General features: G+C 42.9%; 1 protein-coding gene across 1 annotated transcript in view; it reads left to right on the forward strand.

Moving 5' to 3' along the window:
• Positions 1-2,222: 2,222 nt before the first annotated feature.
• PDIA5 (protein disulfide isomerase family A member 5) overlaps positions 2,223-27,903 on the forward strand; it is a 97,353-nt gene continuing 71,672 nt past the window's right edge. The window contains exons 1-3 of the mRNA XM_056496844.1: positions 2,223-2,373; positions 13,845-13,971; positions 16,953-17,040. Coding sequence (XP_056352819.1) covers positions 2,290-2,373; positions 13,845-13,971; positions 16,953-17,040 — 299 coding nt within the window. The 5' untranslated portion in view covers positions 2,223-2,289. The remainder of the gene's footprint in view (positions 2,374-13,844; positions 13,972-16,952; positions 17,041-27,903) is intronic.

The following is a 27,903-nucleotide window of genomic DNA, read 5'->3' on the forward strand; positions in this document are numbered from 1 at the left end:
TGTAAAGCCTTGTCTAGAGCTGATACTTGATATATTATTTTGACCTGTGACAGATGCTCAATGATCTTGTCTCTTAAGTTTTGGCAGTGCCTGTCATGTCAATACAAATTATTGAGCTGAACTGAATGAAAGAAGCTGTAGTTGCCACATGGATACCTTTTTTATATTCTCCTGTATATAAAAACTGCAGCTTCCCAAACTGGATTTTTTATATAACCTTTCAGAAGCTCAGTTTGAAATAGCTTGTCTTCTTTTTTTCTTTCTTCCTGAGAATGTTTCCTCTTGCCATCATGATAAAAATGTACTGCTGTGACAAAACAACCATGTTCCCATGATTTTATCCTTTCCTATCACAATGGCAGCACATCCTGTATGGTTATGACACGGCACAGAAAATTCTACCACACTGAGGTTACTTTTACATTGCCTGATAATGGTAACTGTGATGTGAAGCATCAGAAGATATAACATTTTTCTACACAAAAGAGTCACAGGAGGACTCAAACAGACTTTGAGGATCTGGATATCCAGCTGAGATTAGAAGTCTGGATGTGTCACGGTAGTTGCATGCAGAAGCTTTTCAGCTGTAGGCTGGAGATTTGAAGATGAACAGCATCTAGAAGAGGTTACCTATTCCTGGAAGTTTTGATAGCTTATTTGAACTGGGATTCAAGCGGAGATCCAGACCCTTTTACTAGCAGGCTGATTATCACAGACTGGGAAGTTGGCACCAGCAGCGGTGGTAACTAGTGCAGCACACCCATCTGTTCATCCATGCATCCCAATGCAGTCAGTGAGGACTGCAGGTGAGAAGTGGCAGTGTGGATAGCATATATGTTAGGGGTATAGAAATTTGACATAAAGGATGTTTTGTTTTGGATCCTTCAACTGTGAAGTGAAAAGATTCACACTTTTTCCTTCCCTAGGTCTCCCTTCAGCCATCCATCCCTTCTAATCACGAGCTCTTTCTGATGGCTCCTGGGCTGTGCCTCATGTGTGTTTTCACTGGCATTTTAGCGAGAGCTGAGGATTGCTAACCTTGTTTTAAGGCAGGCTAACCGAGGCCTTTTGCAGATGGGAAGTGAGGCATAGCACTGTGAAATGATTTGCTAAAGATTATCCAGCTGTGACTGAGAAAGTATGCTCTGATTCTGCTGCAAAAGATGCCACAAAAGTGTAAATGTTAATAGTAATAACTTTATGTGTGTTTCTGCTTTTCAAAATTATATCTCCACCAGGGGACTTGTTAATGTCAACGTCATTCAGTTTTCATGATCACCACTTGAAGTGATCAGTCAGCTGTGTGGATCTACAAATTGCTCCCTTGCAGCCATCCTCTTAGTCTAATGCTCGGGTGACAGTCAGTTGTAAGGATCAGGCTCGAAGACGCCTTTGATTTTCCTTTGATGTTTCTGAGCCAAGGAAGAATTTCACACAGCCACTGGGTGGTAGGTGAAGATCCCTTCTGTTTGTGGGAAGCCAATTATAACGCGGCTGACCTGCCTTGACCTCAAGATTACTGACAGGACATCTGGGATGTCCTTGCAAGGCAGAACTAGCTCACTGGATGTGCCAGACTCAGGGCATACACCGATTTGTTCATCTGGATGCAGCAACCATTCCAATACCGTGATTATAATGGAGGCTGCACAAATTGATCCTGGTCAGACTCAGTGCATTTATTTATTTTCTTGCACTCTGGCATCATTGCCGACAACAGGGTTCACCTTTGGGATTTGATGAGTGGGAGCAATTTACAAGGACAACAGGTCCTAGTTTCTAATCCTCTCTACCAGTTAACTCTCTCCCCTTTCGTTATTTTTTGTTCCCTTATTCATCTCTTATTCCAGATCAGCTGGAATAAGATCAGCTAAAGCTTTTAAAACCCCTGACAAACAAGCATCACGGAGAGGCTGTGTGCCAGAAGCCTCTTTGGAGTCAGGCACACGCCGGGAGAGAGGTGGAGGCACAAAGAACCCCGGACGGTAGGCCAGTGGGACGTGAAAGAAGAGCTGGAACTTTTTAACCTCTGCTGAAGCAGACGGGACGGGGATTGCTGTGTAACTGCCGTCAGCATTTCGGCGGGGATCGGGCGTTTGTTTACCCGCGCAGGATGGCTGCGGGAGCTGCCCCGTCCCTCGGGGGATGCGCATCCCCGGCGCGGGCCGGACTACAGCCCCCGTCATGCCGCGGGGCGGGCGGGCGGCGGCGGCGAGCGCGCCTGCGCCGCCAGACGTGGCAGCAGCCGCAGCGGCGGCAGGTCCGGAGCGGCTCCGGCGCGGCGGCGGGATGGCAGTGCCGGGGCAGGGCGCGGGGGCTGCGCGGCGCCGCGGGCGGCTCCCGCCGCTCCCGCTGCTGCTGCTCGGCCTGGCGGTGAGTGCCGGCGGGGGGCGGCGGGGGCGGCGCGGGGTGTCCCCCGTGCCCGGGCCGGGGCGGGGGCGAGGCGCGGCCGGCGGAGTTGGGCGAAAGTTGGGAGTGGGACGGGCCCCCGGGGCCGGGCGCGGCGGTTCCCCCGCCGTCCGCACCCGCCGCCGCCGCGGGCGGGCTCGGCTCGGCACAGCCCGGCATGGCCGGGCTCCGGCAGCGCTGCTCCCGTGTGTTTTCCCAGAGCTCAGCCCGTGTGCTGCTCTCCTGCTTCCCCTTTCCCTTTCTGTGCCTCCCAGAGCACCGCCCGGAGAGAGCGCTCCCCGAGCGGCTGCGGGCTGGAGCCCCCGGCTGCCCCGGCCCCGGGGGCTCCGACCGGCTGCGCTTCGGTCCCAAGTTTCGTGTGAAAAGCGGTGCGGTGGCAGAGGGTTTCCAGAGGGTTTCCCCGGCGGGGCTGTGCCGCAGCGGGGCTGCCGCGCTCGGCTTTGTGCACCTGTGTGCGGCACCCCCGCCCCGGGCACCGCGCCCTGCGCCCCTCGCATGTGGCGCTGTCCATCCCGGCGCGCTCCGGAGCGCCGGGCTGTGCTGCGCTGACATTGCACTGAGTGGAGCACTGCTTACCTCAGGGAGGCTCATAGACTTCCAGAAATATTTCAAAGTCTGATTTTTCTTTTTTCTTTTTTTTTTTTTTTTTTTTTAATAATCTACAGAATTTAGCATAATAGCTCAAAAGATTGACAAAGACATGCTTTAAAACACTACTCTATTCACTTTATTGTCATGAACTACAGTTCATCCTTCTGCCCTGACAAATGAAGCTAATAATTAATGAAAAATTACGTTAATTTTTTTTATGCATGAGTGATCTGAAATGTATTTGGAAATGCATAACCGTGGAATGCTCATCTAGTTCATACAAATCAAGTGTGGAATTGCTAATTGCCCTATGCTTCTTCTGTACTAATATTAGAATTGCCTTTGTGGGACAGACAGATTCAGCCCTGTCTGATGGAGCCTTTTGCCCCTGGCAGGGCCATAGCTCTCGGCTCATTCAGGAGGGAAAAGCATTCTGAAGACATTTTGCTTTGTTTTAAGCTTGGCCTAGAATCACAGATCTCTGCTATCTACACTTTATTGATTTCAAGTGAAACTGAAGTCAGGCTGAACTCTTCCCTAAATGCTGGAGAGGTCTTAGTGTGGATTTTTTTCCTTTGTCGCTCATCTTTAATAAATGCAGTAGTCTTCTCAGTGATATTTGTGGCAGTGCATTCCTCAGATTGAGCATATGCTGTGGACCAAGTGGAGTTACAAGTGGACAGACTTTTCCATCCCTTCAAAATAGCTAAGCACATGGAGTTATTTCTGGTATTTCCTACTATATCCACTGTGATTGTCAGACCTTATCTTACTGTAACATTCATTTTATATTAATCTAAATATTTTCCTGTGGTTTTTCTTTGTAGATTAAAAGATGTTTCCCCCATCATTCTTCATATAAATCTGTTGTTCCTAATTATTCTGGTTGCCCTCTTTGACCTCTTGTGTTGTAGAGTGTCTTTGAGATGAGCAGAGGGGGCCTGCTCTTACCAGTAAAATTATACAAAGCCATTTTAATTTATCCACATTATTCTTTCTTACCTTTCTTAATTTGCTACAGCAGTTTATTTGCTCTGTGATGCTTCATGCTGAGCAGATGTCTTCATTGAGCTGTTGATTCAGCTAATTCTTTCCCCTTTGCTGTGTACAAGTAGTTTAAATTATTTCTTCCAATTTGCATTATCTTGCACTTGAAGGTGTGATTTTTCATCTTGAAATATGTAATTCGCTGTACTCCAGGATTGAAAAACTAGCCTACAGCTGTGACATAGCAAAATCAGCTTTTAATTTTTTTTTGGGTCAATGTGAGGGTTTTGAATCAGGTGGTTCTCAGTGTATAAAGTCAAACAAAAGGTAATGCGAGCTGCTTGGTAGGTCAATGCAAAACATTTTTTCCTTCTGGCCAGTCCTTTTTCGTGTATCCAAATGTGTTTTGTTTTTTTGGTTTTTGTTTTGTTTGTTTTTTTTGTAAGTTTTTCTGGAAGTGCTGACTACTTGCAATGCAACCTAGAACAGCAGCTAGAGTTGTGCATACATAGCACTTCTGAAAAATAGGGCTCATTTTCTGACCCAAAATTGGAGGTGGCTTTGTGAATTGAAATCCTTATCTTTGTAGGACTTCCTACATATGTAAAAGGGAACCTCCAAAGCTGGATGAGGAAAACATTTCAGAATCTTCTAATGTGAGCTATTAATTTCTTACCTTCAGCATCACTGTGGGCACTGTGGGTGTGTGACACACACATGAGGAAGATGGTGGAGTGATCTCTGCCTGCTGTAAAGTTTTATTTCTTGAATGAGTTGGAGAGCTGTGAGGAAGTGTGGGTTCCCTCTTTGGTTTAACAAGTGGTTGACTTTATTTCATGCTCAAAGGGCTGAATTTACTGTTCGAGGCACTGGGAAGGAGTTTCACACCAAGGTGGATTAGCATTTCCTCTGATGTATCTGGTGCTGCGCTTTCCCTAGCAGAAGGCAGCCACTGCTTCCAGCAGGATTACGCATCTGGGTCTGTTTGCATTGCAAACACTGGTGAATATTATCTCATGCCAGTGTGGCAAAGATCAGTTTGTCTTCTGAGTGTTGGCTTAATGACAGAGAAACTGAGTCAAGAGTCCAGCTGACTGAGCACCATTGGGAAGCAGACTTTGTGACTTGGTGCCACTCAAACCCAGTGCCTTCAAAGAAGGGCTTGAAAGGAACATTTCAGTCTTCCAGCTCCTCAAGTATGTCCCTAATCCTTGCCAGTAGGGTCACAGGAATGCACTAGTGAGCACTGACACTGGCTTGTGAATCCAGGCCTGCAGGGAGGGCTCAGGCATGGTTGTCTCTGTGTTGCAGGTAGCCCTGCAGTGTGGCAGCAGTGCCTACCTCTGGTGAGCTTGCAGGCAGGGTGTGAGCGCCGCTTCACTGCAGTGCTCAGGTGCTGTTTCCTATCGTGGCATTTGGGCTTGAATTCAGGGATGCCTCTTCCAATCCAGTTATTGTTTGTACTACAGGAATCTCTTTGGGCAGTGTTTCCTGGCAGTCAGAGGGAGGGTATTGCAGACACAAATTCCTTATTTTCTGTCCCCCTGCTGTATTCATACTTTGTCCATTCCCTCTTCAAAATATGGATTTGTAAAACTCTGATGTGAGCTATGCTGTGTGTCCTCAGATGCCCTTCCCAAATCAAACCTAGGCTTTGTTACTCCACTCCATGCCTTATGGAGGGATGTTTCCAATCCATTGATTTTGATGCCACAGCACCTGTTTAGCTCAGAGGCCCTGGGATGTTGATGCAAGCGTGGTGTGATCATCAGAACTGGTGTTTCTGCCCAGGGATGAGTTCATGGTGTCCTGAGTAATTGGTGATGGAAGAGGTGCTTGTTCTGTTGTTGACCATTTCTTTTTGCCTTTTGGTGATGGAGTTCGTTAAATTCCTCTGTTTCAATAAAATGGAGGTAGTGAGGTATTTCTTCAGAGCTGTGGCTGCAGGTCTGTGAATGGAAAAATTCTGATTCTGGTTGCAATTGCATTGCACTAATTAGCATTACCTTAAATTTCTTTATCCAGGCAGGGTCACTTTGGAAGTAAGCTGTTGTTTGCCTTGTTCCTGCCACCTTTTCAAGCTTGTTAATGGCAAAAAATTGTGATAGCAGGGCAAGTGTTTAGTTTTGGCACTGTGCTAGCTGTGAGTGGCTGGTGGCATTGGTGGAGGGAGCTGTGAATTGCATGCTTGCAGAACACAGATAACAAAGGTAATGTAATTTGTGACTGTCCTGATGGTATGCTGTCCGTAGTCTTTGGGTTTAGAGTCATATACCGTGTTTGCCAGGTGACTGCAAATAGACTTTCTCTCCCCCTCCTCACTTTTCCTGGATATAGCACACCATGACTGTGTGGTTGTGCTGCTCTAGGATCAGCTGTGTGCTAGTTTTTTCTGGTGCTGCCTTCCTTTTGCCTCTTGCAGATCAGTTCCTTTCTGTGTGAATCTAGCTCAAGCTATTAAAGTTTGTCTCCTATCACCTGGCAGAAAAATGTGAGGATTAATTAGTTAACGTTCGTGCAATGCTTTGAAGATAACAAGTGCCATATAAAGTGCTAGAGATTTTCGGGTATCTTTTTTTGCCCTCTCTTCCTTATAAATCCCATTAATAGTGTTTTTGTCTTCTTTTTATAGTACCTCCTACATGCTTCTTGAGTAGGTGGTATTTCTTTAAACTTCTAGAAAACCTAATTTTTAGTGGGATATTATGTGGCATATGCTTTGCTCATGCCCTTAACTTCTGTAGTCAAATGTGCTCGTTCAGAAGTGATATCTGAAATATTATTTCATCAAGAGCTTGTTTAATATATGTATGGTGCTGTGCCTGGCTTGAAGAGAGAGCTTCACATTCATAATAAGGGAAAAGTTCTTTGTCAACGTTAGTAATTGACCCTATTACATGCAGTTGTTAATTAGTAAATAGTTGCAGAGGTTTTCCTTCACAGAGCATTTGAAACCCAGTGATAAACCATACAATTAATTTGCTACTCAGAGCCCTTAAGAAGATCCTTTAGTATAGACTATTATGCCTGTAGCTTAAACCCCACTGTTTAAGAACAATATGAACAGTAGAGTCTAGTCAAATCTTGACGTCTCCATGGTATTTTTTGCTACCTTCTATATTTGGAAAGTGAACATAGCAAGCACCGCGTTAAGTGGAATGTCTTATTTGTAGCATTCTTCAGACTAAGTTAAAGAGTACTAAGACACTCTGTGTCAGGGGTTTAATTTGCCTTCCTTCTAAAACAAAAGGAAATAGGACACTTGCCTCTTTGCAGATATGACCCTCCACAACAAAATTTCAGTAGTGCTTCGGTTTTTAAATTTCTGGAATGGCTTGAGGAGAGAGTTAACTGATCTGGATTATGTATGCAGTAAGAATGTGCTCTTCCACAGAGCTTGTGGGAATGAACAAAATCCAGGAAGTGTCCAGTGGGCATGACTGCAAATGTAAATTTGTTGGGCAAACACAAGGTCTTCAAATACTGTTGGTCCTGCAGAGCAGAAGTTGTTGATTTTCCCGTGTGTCTGCTGGATTCCTCACCTGGCCATCCCACGCTGCTGTAGGTGTGGGAGTAGCTGCTGCCCACTCAGACCATAGGTGGCTTTTTGCATTAGTCACAGACATCACTGGACAGCCCATCAGTGAAGTGTGAGAGTCCTCAGCAGATTGTATTTTGTGAACCCCTTCAGGGGCAATTGGCAGAAGATGTTTTTGTGATTCCAGTGGGATTGCAGAGACTACTGCAGGGACCGCTTCAGCTGTGAAGTCTGAGACCCAAGTGCTACTACCCTTTCTTCTCCCCACTCCACAAAGTAATTTTTTTACCAGGCTTCCTTGATATACCTTTGGGTAACAGGCCTAACCTGTCTCCTCCCATCTGATTTGATTAAAATGTTTCTACAGCTATTTTAGATATTAATCATGAACGAAGAAAGGGGACTGTCCTACTTATCACTATCCATCTTGGAAGGCATTTGTTACAAATGGCTCAGTGATCAAAGCAGCACAACCCTGAATGTAAATAGCAGCAGAGGGAGGGCTCCTGAGTGAAAAGCAAGCAATTATTGCACAAGGTCAAGAGTGGTTTGTATGATGAACAAAGAAGATAAAACATCTGCAGTCAAACTGTGATTCTTGTAAACAAGGGGACTTTGGATTTGAACATCTTGTATTTTTTGGTGGGAAGGAACTGGGGGGAAGGAAGCAATGGATCAATTTCTCTCTTGTGCTTGTGTGGAGATGACTTAGATCTGATATTGTTAGTACATGCACAGTGTCTGCGCCACAGTACCTGGCTGTGTCACCAGCTGATCTGCAGATTTACAAACCTCTGTCACCACAGTAGAGAGGTGTCCCTTCAAGTCAGCCTTCTGAAGTTAAGTGCACAGTCCCTCATAGGGCTCATTTTGGGAGCTGAGTAGGAAAGAAAAGGTGAGATTCTGTCTTGTTGGGATTTCTTGTTTTCCCCCCCCCCCACCCCGTTTTAATGTGTCAGATGAGACCCTTGTTCAGAACGTGAGCTACTCCCCTCCTGAAGAAGTTAATAGTGAAATTAAATTCAGTCATCTCCATTACTGCTTGGAATTTTGAGGCAGGTTTCCTCTTCAGCTAGACTCTTATAAAATGCCTTGTCAGACACAATCTGTTTCATATGCACAGGGTTGCTGATTGATCATATTTACAGTGGGTTGAGTGCTGTTGTCCCAAAATGAGAATGACACCAGTGGGTGGCTAAGCTAAGGCAGAAATCTGAGTCAATGTCTTCCTGAAAAAGTGGAGTTTAGAAATTGTGGTCGAGTGTAAGGCTGCATCCCTGCCAAGCAGCAGTTGTGCTAGAGTCTGTTGTCACAGCCCCAGCTATTCTTGATGAATAGTGTGCAAATTGGCTGCCTAATTATACATGTGTTAGTGCGTGCATAAAAAACGCATGTTGACATATGGGTTCAGGCACCTAAGCACTGTTTCAGCTGCATATACATTTATATTTTTTATGCATTATTCGTGTCCAGGGAAGTATATATTTTGGGCTGTTGAGCTGGAAATAGGAGAAATAGGGAATAGTTTTTCTGTCCAGTGTACAATACTACTCTTCTGATAGAAATCAAAACTAAATAAGGAAGATCTATTTTCTTGTTTTTAAAACTCTGTGTTTTCATTGCCCTTGATGTAAAATAAATACATAAGTATTTATTATATCCTCCAGAAATGCTGCTTATCTTTAGCAAAAGACCATGCTGTCATGAAGCTTTTGTGGGGAGCAGCTCATAAATTGAATTGGGTTCTGTGGGAGCAGTAGTTAAGCATTTATCACACTTAGTTTGAATAATAAATGTAAAATATGAAAAATACATTCATATGGCTGTTTGAAAGATATTCCCTTTTTTAATCTTAAAATGAGATTCAGAGAAGAGTAAAAACTTGAGAAATAAACTCTGCTTTCTCAGATCCTTGATGATTTTGAGAAAACATGGCCTGAGGGATGACCACATTTTTCAATAGTGTCAGTCCTGGAAGTGTAATTAACAAATAGTTATTTGCCTGTAACTCTTTGCCTCTGGGTTTCTGAAAGCTCAGATCTTCCTTGGGTACCAATTCTAAGGGAGTGGGGTTGTGGAGTGTTTACTGATCTTTAACATGTGCATATGTTTTGCAGCTCTGCAAGGAATTGCTAGAGAGTGGGGTAAAAAAAGAAAAACCTTTTTGACTGGTCATATCATATATTTAAATATATACTTTGAAGAACAGAGACAGCTAGAACACATGAGGCTTTTGTACCTTGTACTTGAAAAGCTACTTCTCAGCAGTTTTGAATTGACTGTCTTGAGGATTTGGATTCGCTTACATTTTACTTGAGAGTCTTTCATGCATCTCAGACACTACAGTCACATGACTGATGTGTGACCTATGCCATAAAAATTATGTGAAAATAAATTCAGATTGTGATCTTGAGCTGGGGATATCTGCAGACTGGAATTGCTATGAGATTTGCATTTCATAGTCTGCCATGTGTAGTCTATTTTTCAAGGACTTCACCAAAGTTTCCTGCATCTGAGAACCCCAGGTGACAGTCCTATCACTGAGCCAGCTATGGATGAGGACCTGTTACAATAGGCAATTGTGCAAACACAGCATGAAAATAGACCTTCCCTCAGTTTCGTTGCAGTTTCTCATTGCCATAACTCGCAAGGGTGGCAGAGATACTGCACATTGGTCCCATTACGCCTTTTACCTTAGCAGGTGGGTAGCTTCTTGAGAAAAATACTTTGAGCATTTCTTAACTTTTCTGCAGTGGTGGTCGTGAATAGATTTTAAAGCTTTAGGATGCTCAAGTGACAAGAAAGTTTAGCTTGTTTCTTATTTATAGATTTCCATATGTGTGAATGTAGCACTTCCTGACGCATATGAAAAGAGGCTTCCTGCCCAGGAGGGACTGTCACCTTTCTTGACCTCTTCTTTTTTTAATATGCGCTCATCTCTTGTGCCCTGGATTTAAACTAGAAGCAGTGTGCTTGATTGGGCAGTGCCTGGCTTATGAGCTCTCCTGCAAAATGTCTGGAGTAAATCTACCTGAGTCATGTCTTACAAATAAATTTATATAGCACAGTACATGCAAATTAGCTTCATCTTTGCTGCTGCTTTACCTATGGGCTGTGCAGGAGCATGAGTTTGGTCCTCTGTGGAAGAGTGTAACTGCTTCCATAGAATTTTTTTTCCCATCCTCTTAATTTTACATTGTTGCCAGATCTAGTGGCTGTAGCCCTGGTGAGGCTGTAGCTGCTGGTGCAGTCCTCGCTGCTGTGACTCTAGAGCAGGGCAAAGCGGCCCTGTGTTTGGGACTGCCGTCTGGCAGAATTGACTCCTTGATATCCCTTGCCTTCAACAGAGCTGGTAGGTTCTTCTGGAAGTTTAACCATAAACCAGCCTCTAGTTTATTCCTGAGTAGGGTCTTGATTAATTTCAGCAGGAGAAAGCTGGAGAGTGCGGAACTACTTAATTCTTATCAATTTGCAAATATAATAAAGTGCAAACCTGAATTGGGGCTGGTGAATTTCTCTGCTCAGCCAATTTCCTCCCAGTGTTGCGGCTGCCTTAGATGTGCAGACAGGGAATTTCTGTCCAACTCCATACCTTTGGCTTGGACCTTTTGGGTTTTATAACCAGGAAATGCTGCAACGTTAATCTTAATTAAAAGGAGATGATGATTTATTCAGCTGGGCTGACTGGTGTGCTTGTATGCACAACGCCTTTCCCAGTGGATTTTGGGCTAAACCCTAGGAACAGAGAACTCTACAGTAGTAAAACTGCAGGAATATGAGTAACATGTATTGATTTGATACCTGGAGAGGAATTGGGCAAAGGAGCAGTGGATATATGCAATGTGACATGCATCTCCCTCCTAGTGCCTGCTGTTCCATCAGCACAGCGAGTTTTCTGTTAGTGGCAACTCCGACAAGGCAGTAGTTTAAGCTGTCATTGTTTTCAGAATCCAATTTTCAAGAGGTTTACAGCTCTGCCATTATAAGGAAAGAAAGACAAAAATGAAAAGAGAGAAAATTCCTGAAGTTGGCAAAACAGCCTTTCTAGCTGAAAAAGACATGGAATGCCTATACTTAAAACTATAAAATGGTGTGAATTGGAAGAGAGCTCAAAGATCATTTCATTCTAACACCTCTCTTCTGAGCTATTGGTAAACACTTTAAACAAAGTTTACAGTATCATTTGGTGTCATGTTGTCCTGGGGTGAAAGTGGCTTTGGTGGGGTTTTGTAGACCAATTGCTTCTTTTTGATAGAGAGTTCACAGACTAGAGTATCCTTAATGGAGTCCAGTTTTCTAAACCAAGCTAGCAACCTGTAGTTTCACTTTTTCCCCTGTGTTCAGCCTTAGTTTCAGTTAGACTTATTTTTTGTCTTCTGTAACTCAAGGCATAAATAAAACTGTAAGACACTTGAATAGTTACAAAAACTGAGGTGAAGGGAAGAGTTTTTTAAAAAAATACTTAGCATTAAAGAGATCTGCCCATAATGTTGGATTAATTTCTCCTGTGCAGCCCCTGATAGTGATGGTTTTGGGCAGTGCTTTTCATGTCTGTGTCACCTCATTTAGCCCAACTACACTTGCCTGCTTTGATTGGCAAGTCCATATATTCATCTCAGAAAATATGCAAGTGATTCACATACATCAGCCTGGAGTAGGAAGGTGGAGCTCTGGACATCTGGGTTTGGAAGAATGTGAGTCTTTTGGTCGAATTAAAGCATCAAGGATATTTATGCTGAAGGTAGAGGCTGACTTGCAAATGTGCTCAATTCCTTCTCACAGTCTGACCATCTGGTCAGCAGGGCCCAGTGGTGGGATTCCTGCCTGCGGAGTGGGCCTTGTTCACTCTTAGATTTTATGTTATAGGTGTGTTTTCTAGTAACTTCTAAGTTCTCAAACATTCTGGTTGTTGAGGGTGATCTCCATCTCGGCTCAGCTTCTCCTTTACCTCATGTGTCCCAGGATTCCTCTCATGCCCCTCTCTTTTCCCCAGGTGAAGACTTCTGACATTTATACAGCCTGCTTCCTAGGTGCAGGTTTTGTTTCTGAGACTCAGTGACTGTGGTGCTTGGAAATAGCTGAATTTGAATGAAGTGTGTGCCTGGGGCTGTGTGTTCTGACTTCATTGGTTTAGCCTCTCCTTTAAATGCTGCATGATGTAACACTTGGGATGCAAGAACAGCCTTTTTTACTTCTTCACATCCACGGTCAACACATTTTCCAGCCTGGTTGGAGTAAGGCACGATCAAAATCAGTTCTGTAATTAAGGAAATGTTGAACCTCTTATATGTGTTAGGCAAATGAACTAAAGCTTTCAGCCAAGCAATTAAGTGTTAAGGTTTTTCTGTAAGGTGAATGGAAACTAGATAATTTCTCCAGCTAAGCTTCCCTTAATCATTCCATTAGCATGAATTCAGTACAGTGCAGAAGGGAAGCAGAATAGCTTGATGGATAAGATTATTATTGTATTATTATTGTTGAAGATACTGCAGTAAGAATAAGCAGTAAAGGCTCCAGCAGAGGTTAGGGTCATAATTTGATAGGAGTTTTACTTTATGACAGACAAACTCTGCTCTGGAAATGTTGTGATTTAAATAGACTAGAAGATACAGTGGAAAATAACTTGTTTGCATAGATCCAGAACTGAGATGCAGAGAGATTAAATGCTGTGTCTTCCATGTGATGAGTGGAAGCTGAACAAGACTCTGCAGTGTGTGTTTGACACGGTGTGGCACTGGGAAACACAAGCCCTGCTCCACTTTGGAAGGGTGGGTGGGAGAGGGTTGTGCTTAGTGCTGTAATGTGGATGCTGGATTACTGGCATTTTCTGTTTTTCTGTTCTTATTTCCTACATCTGCTCCCTGTCAGTGTGGGTTATTTTAACTTCATGGCTCTTGCTGTCTTCTGTAGGGTGTCAAAGTAGTGGATTGAGTTTGCAGCATATTCAGAGATGTAGGGACAAGAGTGCTCTCAAAGTGGCAATTTGCTGTTTCCCTTGGTAAAGTACATTAAATTTACATAAGAATTGTTATCCGATTATCTGACTTGGGAGCAAACTTCTAAAGGGGGTGGCGTCTTAAGTAAAAATGTGTTTCTTGATGTGTTCCTCTTTCCATTTAAGTGTACTTGTTAGGAATGTATTGGCCCAGTTTCAATAAATCACCTGCCTGGCATTTTTTCTTTTGGTTTTGCTGATCAAATCAATGTGATAGCCTAATTAAGGCAGCATATCTCAAGATTATAAAAAAAATCACAGCAGTTTGCAAAAGCAGGTTGTCTTTGACTTGTGACTGATGTTTTTGGCTCTCTGTTTTCCTAGGCATTCTTGCCAGTGTTTGTGTACTCATTGAAGGTGTCTCCACTCATAGAAAAAATAAGTGATCACAAGGATTTTAAGAAGCTTCTCAGGACACGGAATAATGTACTAGTGCTCTATTCCAAATCTGGTAAGTTTTTTTTTTTTGTTTGTTTTTTGTTTTAATGTCACAGCTCTTTGTGCCCAGCAAGGTGTCTACCAAGGGGCTTCTATGTGATTGCAAGAGCTTCTTTGAGTCTGGTGTCTTTTGTTTTAATTCAGAGGCTCCTGATGTTTCAAGATTACAGTCATCTTAATTCAGTCTTCTAATTGCTCTGTCTCATTGGCAGAAATGTACTTTATTTTGGCTTTGTCTCCAGAACTGGCTCCCTGTAATAAGAGCTTTCTGGTGTGTTTATCACAGTAGCTTGTGAGTTTCGATTTCCTGGTGACACTGAAAGGTGTAATAAATAGTCACAGTACTGAAATCAATCCATCTTTGCTTCTGACAGTTTTGAGTGTCCCGTGCTTGTCTTTCAGCTTTAATTAACAAAATATAAAAATAAAAAAAGAACAGTTGTGTAAGATGGAAAATGACTCATTTCACATTATGCCACCTGTCCCCTTGAATCTTTTTGTTGCTCCGTCTGTCATTCAGGCTCACCTTTCTGGCTGTTTGCTTAGCTGTTTGCTCTTCCTCTGCTCCGTTCTGCTCCTGCTGTACCTTTTCTCCTTTCTTGCCTTGTTTTTTGTGGAAGGTGTTCTGTGTAACGCATGTAAAATCAAGAAACTATCTTTAAACTCCATACACAAGTGCAGAATGCTTTTGTGAATGTGGAAGTCATTGGACAGCAAGAAGTAAAATGTGCCATTCAGATGATTTTCCTTAGTGCTGTATTGTTTTTGTTGTTGCTTCCTTCTTCTTCCTGTAGGAAGACAGGACAAGATAATGCCTTGTTTGGATGTTGAGTCCTCCTTTTCTGACGTGTTGCAAAGATCTTGTGTCAATCAAACACGGTGATGGTAGAGTTGCTCTGGGTTCATAGTGTATCAGATTGGAGCAGTGTATGGTGACCAATATCCTCCTCCTCCTGCCCCCCTGTGTCAAAGAATTTTGCAGACAAAGATGTGCAGGTGCTGGAGTAATTAACTTTATTTCCTAAAGATATGCTTATTCTGAAACAGTTAAAATTATATACGTGGCTTATTTTCTTTATTAAAACACTTGTGTTTTGCTGTAGTGGGGAACTTTGAGCACTCAAACTTGGCAAAATGGTTTTGTAGTAACAGGTTCAAAGTGAAAATCATAAAAGAGTTTCTAATGCTTTTTGATTTTTGAAAGGAACACTTTAGATAAAAAGACATCTGTATTATTCAGCTTCTTAAAAGGAAAATTTTCTTTTTACGCTTAATATTTTAAGTGGTGGTTGCTTTCATTTTTAGCAGCACAACCAGAACACTTCAACTGTGACAGTCATCTAATAAATGTTGCCCTATGGGCATTGTTCAAAAGCCATGTTATGGAGATTTCTTTTTTTCTGTTTTTGTTATTCAATTGGATGGTTTTAGCAGTCTAAAGCATTGCATGCAGAGCTGACTGTGAAATTAATGTTTCTTCCTGGAACAGTGATCCTTGCACAATTAGAAATCTTTTGCTCAACAGTCACCCAGAAAGAGGGGAGGGGGAAAAAGTGGTGGGAATTTAGGTGCAATTTCAATCCCAGATACACGTCGCCCAGCTGTGATGAGATATTGGCTGGCATCTGGTCATACTGCTGGAACAAAGGCTTTACTTCCCAGCTGAGCAGAGCTAGATTTCACTTTCTATTGCAATCAGAAAATTCATCGGTTTTGGGAGGTGCCATAATTTGTTGGAGATGTTTAGTTCCCCCTATCAGCTAGGTGTCCTACCAGAGGTACTCAGCTACTGAGTCTTGTGGGACAAGTGGGGCCCTAAATGCTTATTTTTAAAAGTGTATTTGTCCAACTCTTCCATTCTATTACATGCAAAGAATTCCCCCACCTGTATAAGTTCCCGTGCTAGTGAGAGGTGGCAATTGCATGCTCTGAGTATCAGGGGTATGAGAGTTTCTTGAGCGCTGATATGTGTGGGTTGGTGTGGGATGGCATCAGGCCCAAGAAAAGTCTGTCAAATACAAAGAGGCTGTTTCTGGCTCAGGAGATCGTCGAGGTAAAAACTGTGAAGGTTTAGAGATTATTTGATGAGTTATGCCTACATGCTGGCTCTACTTGTCTACTCTGACATCTACAGGCCCTCACTTCCTCTGATGCTGAAGACAAGATCTTGGTCTACAGAAGCATTCTGTCTGTCCCAATATCGCCATTCTTACATTCAGATACTTGAAGTAATTGTGGTGATCTGGAAGAGGTTCTGGGTTTCTATTTTCTGTTTATTGAGGAAGGAAACAGCTCCTGATAGATTTTTTTGAGGGAATGAATACTTACTTGTACTGCTATATTTTTCTCTCTTCTGTTTATTTTTAATACCATTTATTGGAATGGTAGTGTTTTGCAAAGTCTACGCATGTGGCATGGCATTATAAAAATGTCTGAGTATTTATAATACATCCAGTACTTGGAAGGACCTTCTCTGGATACTGCTCATGACTGTTGGTTTGGGTATCTCCCAGGGTTATTATGAGTATAAAGTCTGTTATTTTCTGTGTATGGCTGGGGTAGAATTAGAGAGGCAGAGATGCTGAATGACTTACCCTTACAGCTCATGAAAGTCCTAAATAAAATTGCTCTAATTAGCAGACTGTGGTACAAATTGGTTCATGCCCAGCCACAGGGAAAAAGGCAGCGTTGGGATGGAAGCTGTAGAAGAGGGCTCAGTGTAGCTCCATAAATGTAGCTCAGGGAGCGTGTCTGGAAATACCAATTTCAGTGTGTTCTTTAAGAGGGTAGAGGGAAGGAACCACCCAGCTTCAGCTGCAGCCGGCTTTCCTTCTAGTTTGCAGAAGAATCTTACTGGTCCCTGTTACACTGGTTTCTCCAAATGAGACAAAATGTTCTTCGAGTGCATCAGAACATAGAAATGCAACATTGTGTTGTTTTGTGTGGGGTAGTAATGCTGTTCGTTTAGTTTTATAATTAAACTTTTTCTTCCAGCCGCAGCTGCTGAAAGCTCACTCAGATTACTGTCCAGCGTGGCCCAGGAGGTGAAAGGACGAGGTACTATAAGCTGGATAGACTGTGGGTATGTGTCATGCTCTTTTCCTTCTTATTTTGCTTTTCCTCTTTTGGATTTTATTGCTATCTTAGCTTTTTTGATGCCTCTGAAACTTTTTGACTTTAACTGGACCCACATAATTCTGTGCCGTTTCTTTTTTAGGGAGCTTATATCTTACCATCTCCTCTTCCTTTGAGTAAGTGAAGGGAATAATTTTTTTCCTTATGGCTATTGTTACTTCTCTGACAGCATGTTTTTCAGCCTGAAGCTGAAACTCCAGCTAACATTGCCTTTTATAGGGGACATGCAGGGTGCAAGCTTTTTTCCCACAAGCCAGAGGAGGAAGAATCTCACATGTGCCTCAGCTGGAGGGCAATGCAATTCTGCTCTGACAGCAAATGTTGTGTGAGCAGTAAGACTGTTTGCTTGGTTTTGAAGCATCCACCCATTTGTGTTTCTCAATAAAATGTGCTTTCTTTTAAAGACCTTCCTCTGTGCTGGCATAAGTTCCTGGCAATTTTTAATGTGAGGGCAGAGAAACTTGTTTTTTAAGTGGTTGTGTGGGGGGGGAGGAATGAACAGGTGTGTACTTTCTGCTTTGCAGATGTGAAAATCTCCACTGTGGTTCAACTCAATAACAGTTTGCTTGTGGTTTTAGCTTGTGTGTCATAGTGCCTCTGAAGCTTTGAGAGGTTTGCCGGCAGGTGGCAAGTTCTCCTTCCTGCACTGCAGAGGAGCAGCTTGCTGCCTACCTGTGTGTTTGGGTGGATTGCCATGGTATGAACAGATTGTACACTGAGCACAAATGTAAGTCAGCTCTGCACATCACGTGGCTCCCTTAAAATTACGCTTTTGAAACTAACACTCATCCATCAAATATTGACCCAGAGTAGGTCATTGGTAAATGCAAGTTAACGTGGGTTTGTTGTTGTTAATCTGCCCTGCACCCCCACTGCCACCAGGCAGTATCTCCTGTGGAGTCTTCTGCCTCTGCCTTCTGTTTGCATTCTGCTGGTCTCCAAGTCTTAAGTGCACACACTTTCATCTCTCCCCAACTGGTGGGGACAGAGTTCCAAGTCATCTGTTGGCAGAAGGAGAGCTGCTCCTCAGAGGCCAGTGAAACATGAACTACTTGTCACCTGCTGAAAAGCCAGTGGATAAATTGTGTTGACTCTGGCAAGGTGAAGATTGTAAGGAGATCTGCTATACCTCTGAAATCCATGAAAACCATTTCTAACAAAAGCACTGGACATTGTTGTCAGCAATGAGAGTTGGCAAATAGGATACTGAGCCAGCCTCTTGGCTTCAGCTTCTAGTCAGCTTCAGTTTCTGGTCATGGACTGGTTACTACCTTTTTGTGTCTTTTGTTTTAGGCTACCTCTATCTTGGGGGACTTACTGCTTACTCTGTGTGTGTATGTGGTATATACAAATGCTGGATGTTGAGGCTCTTCAGCTGGCCCTTCAAAAGGCTGCTGTAATACAACTAAACAATAACTCCCTTCAGGATTTATTTCAGTTCTGGGTTGGAGAAGGAAAGATTTGTCGTTTAGGACTTAAGTTTGAAATCCAGGCAAGTTTTCACACTTAGTTCAAACAGGTCAGTCTCCACTCCTGAGTTTGTCAGTAATGCTGCACTCTTGAGTTTTTAAGTAATGGTGATGGGCAGGGAAATGTATTACTTGGTTTTGCTGTAAAATAAACTTCAATTAATCAAACTCTAATATACTGTCATTTTCCAAACGTTGATATCTAGACCAAACTTCGTTATGGAAGCTACTTGCAAGAAATGTATTTTCAAGTCTCTCCCATGCAGTGCTTTAATACTTTTCATAGGAAGCTTGGTACTTGCAGTATCTTTCCTCTCACCATGATGAGGAAATACTGAAAGGTGAGTTATCTCAGACAATGAAGCAGCGTGGTGAAAGTCATGCCTTAAGGGGTTGGGACAGTGGGAACAGATTGGTAGATTCCCAAAATTTTCGTCAACACCAGAAATGCTACAATCAGATTACCACTTGCCAAGTGGCAGTCAGTGACCAGGATATTGTAACCTGGCAGTAGATGTAATTCTGAGGGTAAAGCAGAGCTGTCTCTCATGTCTTCTTTGGGAAGAACCTGGGCATTTTTCAGAGATGGACTTCTATCCCTTCTGTCACTCCTGCTAAGGGATACCATAACAGAGTTTGTGACCTGGCGTCATAGGGCAAGGTTAGCTGGAAGACTGGCTTGTTGTAAAGGAGGTCTTGGTGGATGAAAAAAGAAACCCTAAAGAAATAGTTTAGGCCAAAACCAAATTTTGTAGTTGATGTGCTTGTTAAGCTTTTCAAGCATTCTGAAATCAATCTAGTAGTGTTGAGGTAACTTTAAACTTTTTTTTTCTTTTTTGTGAAAGGTTTTTTCCTTTGCTTACTGCTTTATAAAAAATTGTGTACAGGTGGCTGCGAACCACTGCCCACCTTGCTGCAGTGACAGTACCAGAGGCTGCAGTAGTGCTGTCTGCCCCAGGTCACAGAGGGCCAGTTGTAGGGTCTGGACAGCTGAGTCCTACCAGAGTGGCTCAAGCCATTCTGCAGCAAGTATGCTGGGAGGCTTATTTGCAAATCTTCATGTTGAAACAAACATCACACAGATGCAGGGATATTTACAGCACAGGCTCAATTTGTTTTACAAATACCGACAAGAAATGTCTTGTTTGGCAGCAATATTTAGCGGGAAATTTTGGCTTTGCTCTTCACATCCTGCTGTACTGGGCTTCTTTGCCTTCAGATCCAAGCCTTGGCAAGGCTGGCATACATGCAGAGTTGTGGTTTGTGCCTCTGCTTCCCTGTGGCGATGATGGCAGTCTTTTTCTTTCCTTTTTTTTTTTATTGATGGTGCTTTTTTTGTTACTTGTCATTTCTCTTTTCAGGAGAAAGCAAGAACATTCTGCTGCATGGACAGAGATCAGTGTGAATTGCTAAGTCTCAGCAGCATGTTCTGTATTTCATGCGGTGGAGGGGAGTGCGCGGGTTTGTGGCTGCATGTGTGGCATTCAGGACCTCCTGGATGCTGGTTTGCATGGAAACCGTGCTCCTTTGCTTCTGTTGTATCTGTGGTATAAGACAGAGATTAGCTTTGAGCTTTCACTTCCAGGTTGAGTGGTGTCAGGGGGAGAGGGAAGTTAGTTTTTCAGCATGATGTAGGAAAATAATTTGGTTTCTTACTGAGGCAGTGTCGAGTAGAGGACGTTGCCACTTTGTCACTTTGAGGCAGGGTAGCAGAGATCCCTGGAGTGCTGGTGCTTGGGCATTGTAGGGCTGGGAATGCCATGTGCTTGCCTTTCCTGCACAGTGGGGCTCACTTGTGCCAGGTGCTGTGCTGGAGTGTGACCCCCTGCATGTGGCACTGTAGATAAGGTCCTTGTTCGAGAGAGCTCAGTCAGTTCCTGCTGCAAGATTGACGCCTTCTTCTAGAGATGAAGGGGCAGCTGGAGAATTGCTCACAGCATTGAATGGTCACTGTTTGCTGCTGTGTGCTGAGATAGCATATGTGGCTCTGTGCACAATTAAACATGAAGCTATTTCATTGTGAATTAAAGACTCCACAGTGATGTGGCAAAAATATGTTTTAATTTAGCCTTTTCATGTTTTAATTAAGAAGTCCTTGCTGAGGCTTTTGACATTGAATGTGGTGGTGTGAGAGATGAGAATATTGACCTAATTACACCTGGTGAGATGAATGGTATTGGAGATGGAGCACAACATTGCAGATTGGTAAATCTTCAGTGTTCCAGAGAGATGGATCAGGCACCTTGGGAGCTAGTGCTCTGGGATTCGTGTCTGGGAAGATGCCACGTTAATGGGAGCTGGAAGTCACAGCTTCTGTTCCTGACTCTGCTAATGAGTCACTTCTTGTTACTTTGTGCAGTTACAAAAGGTATATCTGTTTTCCAAGCAACTGGGTAAATATTGCCTGATTCATTAGTCAATGTTTATAAAGAGTGTGGAGAGCTTTGAAAAGAAAAATGCTGCAGCAGCATGAATGGGTGCTCTGTAGGGCATTCAGGTGAAACTGGAATGGGAATGTAACAAAGCAGGAAATCGGGCTATTTATTGAATTATTTTTTTTAGTTGTAGGCGAATAAAACCTTGGAAAATTGGAGGGCATCATAGGGAGTTGAAAGCTTAGGATATCTGCAGAAAAGCAGAAAAGGATGTGATGTTTTCTTTCTTGGAGACTGGCTGCTGCTAACTCTGACATCAGGTTTGGTTTGTGCTGCAGAGCCTCTGCATCCCCCTGATCTCCCAAAACCTCCATTTTTAAAGGCCTGGTATAACTGCAGGAAAGCACTGATGTGGTCAAGTAAAAGAGGAGTTTTGTTAAAAATAGAAACTCTTGTCAAATCTGTGTGGTGGCAAGTAAAAGGTACAAAGTGATGTGCCTGGGAACACAGTAAGATGGAATTACCTTTTGAGTGAAAGACAAAATTGCTGCTACTTGTATTTAAAGGAGACAAAGCTCTGGTCTCCGTTTGTGATGTCCCGAGGTGTGGTTTTGAAGAACAGTCATTACAAAATTATTCTCTAGCCTTGTTAAGTGAATTTTGTGATAGACCACAGTGTGGCCAAGGAGTGATGTTACTTGGAAGAGTGTAACTCGTTTGGGTGAAGTGGAAAGAAGGGTAAAATGCCTTTGTTGATGAGAAGAAAATGTGTTTGGCAGGTTATAAAGCCCATTGTGGTCAGGTGCAGCTTTGAAGAGGTTGAAAGTAGCTCTCTCCATCATGAATATGATTTAGGGAACACTCCTGTGTTTTCCAATTACTGAATTGTCTCGAGTTTTTATTGACTATAACTCATGCCCAATTGTGGATTGGTATTTTTTAAAAAAACACCCATTTCTTTGGCTCTGGGTAATTATTCTCTGCTCAAACTTGCATGGTTCCCTTTACTGTAGGTCCCAAACATAAACAAAGCTGTGTGATTTCCATCTGCTGTCATAGCGCGTGTGCTTGGCTTTAGCACATCAGACTGCTAGCAAGAGGAAATGCCATCTGGTTAAAATGTCTGACTAATTTTTGTTTGGTTTTAATCCCACTTTTTCTGCTTTTGTGTGTCATTCTTTTAGTCCCTTTTGTGTGTCATGTGCATCATTCTTGTAGTCCCTATCCCCAATAATTACTTGTTATTGAAGCAGTCCCATGACACTTAGCATAAAGGTGAGACCATAATTTGGCTGGCAAAGCAGTACATTCAGACCTACAGAGCTAAACATGCTGGTTCATAAGAGAGCCAAATATAATAAGTATTTGTCTTTTCTGGGGTTTTCTGTAATATCCCTGTTTTTCTGTCTTTTAGATGAGGTCTTCCCAAATTTCTAATTTCCAAATGCTTAGATACAGAAAGGCTTTACCTATCCACACAGTCATAAATGAATGTGTTTAATGCCTTGGCATAGCAGGGAGGAATTTCAGAAATAAGACTGGCAGTCTGGATAATGTTAGAGTAATTTTGCTCTCTAGTTTTTACCTTCATCCTGTAAAGGCACTCAGAAGTAGGATTTATTTAAGAGAATAAATTGACTCATCTTTCGTACTTGTAGCTGAATTTTAAAGCTGATGAAAAGCTTTGAAATTGCAAATAAAACTGACCAGAACTAATAGAGAGAGAAAGAAGGCAAAAGGAGTGCTGCTCTTGCCCTGGTACAGCCCTTTTCATCCAAGCAGATTTTTGGTGCCTGGGATTTCTGCATTTTTCTACAATAGCCTTGAAGGTGAAAGGCAGCTTAGGAGAGGATGGCTCATGGTGCCAGCCTGGGGGAGGCAGCAGGAGCTCTGTTTGCAGCTGGTCCAGGGGAGGTAAGGCTGATGTCCCTCAGGAACACTTTGCAAATGACTTATACTGCCAGTGTGGTCCTTGTGTGAGTGCCATTGATAAGGGTAAACTGCATTTACAGCATAGATTTTCAGTGCCTGCCTCCTGTCTCTGTCATAACCTGTCTGTGTGGTTAATGCTCATTCACATTAAAACCTTTTTATTTTACTGTAAGAGGAATTTTACATGCAGGAAGTGTTGTGCCAATTTGAAAAAAATCCTTTTTAAAGTAAGCTCTCGGTTCCTAATTTAAACCCATTCAGTTTGGTGTATTGCATTAATTCAGAAACACAGAACAATTAACTAAATCCACAGTAATGGTTGGGTCTATGAGCCTGAGCTCATGTCTGTTTCATCCTAAACTTGAGTATTTGGTTTGAGTTAACCAAATCTTCAATGTTGCTGTTTTTCAGACCAAAATGAAGAGTAAGAGAGCTCAGATTCAATGTAAAAGAAGTCACCTCTGTTTTTCTGCACCCAGTAATTAATTTAAAACGTCCTCTAGCAGCCATCCTCTCCAGGCCCATGGTGCACCTAGAGGTGATAAATGGGTGTACAGAGGGCTGCAGCATCAGTGTGCCCATGGGTGACATGTTCAAAACCTGCATTTTGGGGTTCTTAGATTCAAGTGAACTCAAAGACAGAGTAATAGTCATCTTGTGTCTCAGGTCAAGACACTGTTCCCCTGTGCCATGTTGTGGGATGAGGAAAGCTGTTGCTTTGCAAAGAATTTGACTGTTTGGTGGTTTTAGAACTTCCTTCAAAGCCTTTGGTAGCTCTTGTGAATGTGTTTACCTTATTTCTGCACAGGTATGTGGGCTGCCAAGTGCCTCTTGCTAATTTATATTTCCATGGAAAGTACTGTTCATTATAACTTCTTGACTTTCTGCAGGGCTGGAGCTTATAATTTTTCCCTTAATTGTTTTAGCTTGACGATATGATACGTGCTACCTCTTTGTCTTGGTTTTCTTTCTTCTTTTTGCCTTGGTTTTGCTTGCAATAAGAATTAATCTCATGGGTTTTAATTTTCAAAAAATACTTCTTTATAATCTTATTCCTCTAGATCCCTGGCCTCTCTAATTGACTAATGGGCACAGGGAGTCGTTTGTATTGGGTGACAAGTGGTGCTGGGTCTCCACAGCACATGGATTATTCTGTTTGCATTCCTGGCACATTCCAGAGGAGTGTTTGGAGCAGAAGGCTGCAATCATCTGCAAGATGATTGCAATCCCCCCTTGAAGTGGGGATTTTTGCTGCATTCTAGGGGGTAAAATCAGGCCCTAAATTCACATTAGACTCTGTTCTGTTCATCTGCTAATCCTTATCTTTAATTCTTTCCAGCAGTACATTTTCTGGTTTTGGCTTTCACACTCCCCCATCCCTTAAAAGATTCAAGCTTTTCATGTGCCGCACTGTTTGACTGGTTCATTTGTTCTGTGCTGTGGAAACCTGTTGCTATTGTTACTTGCCCTAGAAGATAATTTCTATCAGGAACCCATAATAATTGCAAAACGCTGCTTTGTTTTTCAAGACAAATCTTGTGTTTAAGCTTCCTTTGCTCATTACTTCTGCCTCCATTTCTCCTGAGTCCTGTTCCTATTTTGGTGCCTGCAGGTCCTTAAACCCCGCTCAGGAGCAGAGTATCTAAGTGCCTTTCTGCACTGATGGCTGTGTATGGGTTTTCTGTTCAAGTAGGTGTAAGCCATTACCATTTAGCTCTTTGGAGAAGTGCAAGCCAGCCTGATGGTTTGAGAGGTGATTTTTTTTCCCTAGGATTTTTTTTTGTGTTTCTGATTTCAGATTGGTCTTGAGAGAGTGATGTGGGAACGTGTGGGATCATTATAGAAAATGAGGAGCCTTACAAATGTGATGTACTGTTAGCAGGAGTAGTTGTGGCAGCTGCTGGCCCAAGATGGGAGGGACAACTGAGGATGATGGGGAGGCAAGCTATGCCTGCAGTCTGAGAAGAGGAGAGTTTTCCTATATCAATCTGGTTTTGTTTAGTCAGCAAAGTACACAAACTGCTGTATTGTAAATGGATCACACAGTCTTTGTTGGAGGGTGGAATCAATAACTACAAGGAGCATAAGTAAAAATCCCATATTGTCCCCAACAATGGCTAATGAATTACCTTTTTTATTTCAAAACCTTTTAGGAAAACATCTGACTAAAACTGACTATTAATGACTTTTTCTTTCAGATTAGGTTTCCAAGTGCAAGTGTGTTTCATACTTTTAGGAGGCCTAAGGAAATTTTTGCTGCTAATACTTCTTTTGCTGCTTTTCTGGGGTCACAAACTCAATTAGTTGTTTGGCAAAATCTCAACTCTATGTTTTCCCAGGATGTTCATCAGTCTGTTGTCTGGAGAGTGTATTCTATGGAAGGTAGCCAGAGAGTATTGCAGAGGCTGTGCATTGGGCTGGGAAACTCTGATAATTCACTTCTGATAGCTGGACTGAAATTGTAGTTGAACATCCCTGAAGTTGTAACTGGAGTTGTCTATGATGGTTTTCACTGTAACATAAAAGAATGAAAGCACCTGAACAGAGACAAGAGTGAGAGAACGTGCTGGTAACAAGATGACAACTTTGACTGTTACCTTCCAAAGCTGTCCGGTGTTGGGAGACTTGCCTTATAGGCAGTCTTGCTTCCTCTTTGCTGTATTCCCTTGCTCTTGGAGACTGCTCTTTCTCCTTACCTGCTCAGTTTTGTCTCTTCCAGCTGTTGGGACAGTGACAGTGTTTGTACAGTCACTGATGTAACAGAGCCTCCATTGCATTAGAGTCTACAGGAACAACTGTGATATAAGGATAATTTATGTGGGTTGTTGAGCCCTATTTCAGATGGCAAGATGTACAGATAAGGGAAAATCTGTTTGAAAATTGTGAGGTCTGTGGTTTGCATGTGGTTACATAATATGCTGATAGAGGAATGAGATAGTTTTTGTGCAGGCACATTTACTGACCTGGTTACTTAAATTGGTCCTGTCAACATTTTTATTAATTACTTTTCTTGTGCCTGGAAACCCTGTAGGTACGGGTGAAAAAGAAAGCTGGGTGCACTCTGCATTGCAAAGTATTAGGGGATGTGTCAGGGCAGTGGCATGGAAGTGATGTGGCCACACAGCACGTGCACACTCTTCTGTTACATTGGCAGCTGGAGACATGGATGTTTTGGGATGGCATTTTTGTCATTGCTGGAGAGGGGATTTGACAGTCATTCCAGATCCTTCCTCTGCAGAGATGTGGTTCTGGTTCTGTCTTCATGGGAGGCCAATGGGCAGCATTACATAATAACAGAAATAATTAGGAAGTTGCAAAAGATGTTATTTGAGCTCATGAAAGAGAATGGTGCTGAGGATGTTTGGTCTTACCATATTCCTTTGGGATCTGACTGGACAATATTTGAATTTGCACCAAGGCGGAGGTTTTGCACTTCCACCTCCATACACCATTTTTTACTTGAGATCCATCCAGCTTGAACTTGGTTTAGATTTAGAAAGTATGTGGACTTAACTGCAGCAAAACTCCTGGGTCTTACTTTGTATTCCTTCTGTCTAGCTTTATCTTCTGTTCTTTCTCTCTCCATATTACCTTGACACATTGCTGCAATTCTTTTTCTGTGCTGCTCCTTCTGCCACTGGGGTCTGCCATCAGTATCTCTCACTGGTTCTCCATCCTTATGGCCATGAGTGCCCAGACCTGTGGGCAGTCCTGGACAGGCAGAGCATCTTGTGCCACTGCTAAGGAGCGGCTGTGACATCCCCTTCAGGAGCTGGCTGCACTGGTGGTGAGCCAAAGGAGGCCAGGTCACCTTCATGAGTCCCTCGCCGCCCTCCTGCCCTGGTAACAGCTGGCTGCCTGTGCTGAGGGATTATTCATGCATGCTAACACTGACAGAGGACCCCAGAGGTTTATAGGGAGTGCTCCAGTTGGGCTTCTTGCCAGCTCCATCTTAACCCCCCAAGGACAGAAATGTGTCCCGGTAGAGGAGATGGGGACATGAATGCAAAGGGGTGAAGTGTGCACGCAATCTTTGCAATGCACCCTACCTTTGTTCTTATATAGAATTATTCCCTAGGTCAGCTTGGATCATTCATTTCATTCTTCTTTTTACCAAGCTGTCATGTGTCTTCACTTCTCCAGCATAGGTTTGATTTTGTGGAAGGGGAAGAATAGAGAGCATGCCTGTGAGAGTGGAAGGAAACTGTGCCACTGCACCACTTAAGGTTTGACCTTATTACCACATAGACAGCTGCTGGTTAGGTCCTTGTGGTATTGAAAATAGGTTGATGTTTTGGATGATTTTCCAGGGAGATAATGCTGGATTATTGTAGGACCGCCTGCAAGGATCCCTTTGGCAGTAGCACAGCAGGGACCTGCCAGGGTTCAAATTGCTCTGGACTGAAATGGCAAGAAGCAGCCAAGGATGGCTGCAGGGGACACATTACTGACCTCATCCTCAAGGCAGTATTTTCTGAGCCTGGTGCCTTGTCGGGAGTGGCTTAGTCTGAGTTGGTAGAATGCTGATTTTGGGGGTAGTTTCTGGCTTCTTAGGTTGTGCTTTGTTTTTGTTTTTTGGGTTTTTTTTCCCCTTTTTCTTTTATTTCCTGTTTTGGGTATATTGGGGTTTTTTTGGTTATTTTTACTTTTATTCATTATAACAAACTCTTACACTGCCTCTTCAAGTGATATAATTAAATTGCAAAAACTGGAGTCCTAATTACCCTCTCCCATGTGAGAGTTGAGGAGCTCATCTTCAGAGAGAGGCTGTTGGCTGAGATTCAAGAGAGACAAATCTCAGAGTAGGCTGCATCTGTGTTGATATTTACTCTTATTAAGAATAATGGTCATTACCATGTGATATCAGAGCAGGTTGCTCTTTGCAGGTTATTTTTGTCTGTCTGTAAGTAGGCAGAAGGAAAAGCAGACGGGTCCATCTCTGCCATTTCTGTACATCTCCTTTTCTGCTTTTTCCAAATAATTGTTAGCATAGCATCTGAGCTGGTGAGTCTGGCATGTGCAAAAATCTGCACT

The sequence above is a fragment of the Oenanthe melanoleuca genome, chromosome 7 (assembly GCF_029582105.1).
Source record: "Oenanthe melanoleuca isolate GR-GAL-2019-014 chromosome 7, OMel1.0, whole genome shotgun sequence".
NCBI lineage: Eukaryota > Metazoa > Chordata > Aves > Passeriformes > Muscicapidae > Oenanthe > Oenanthe melanoleuca.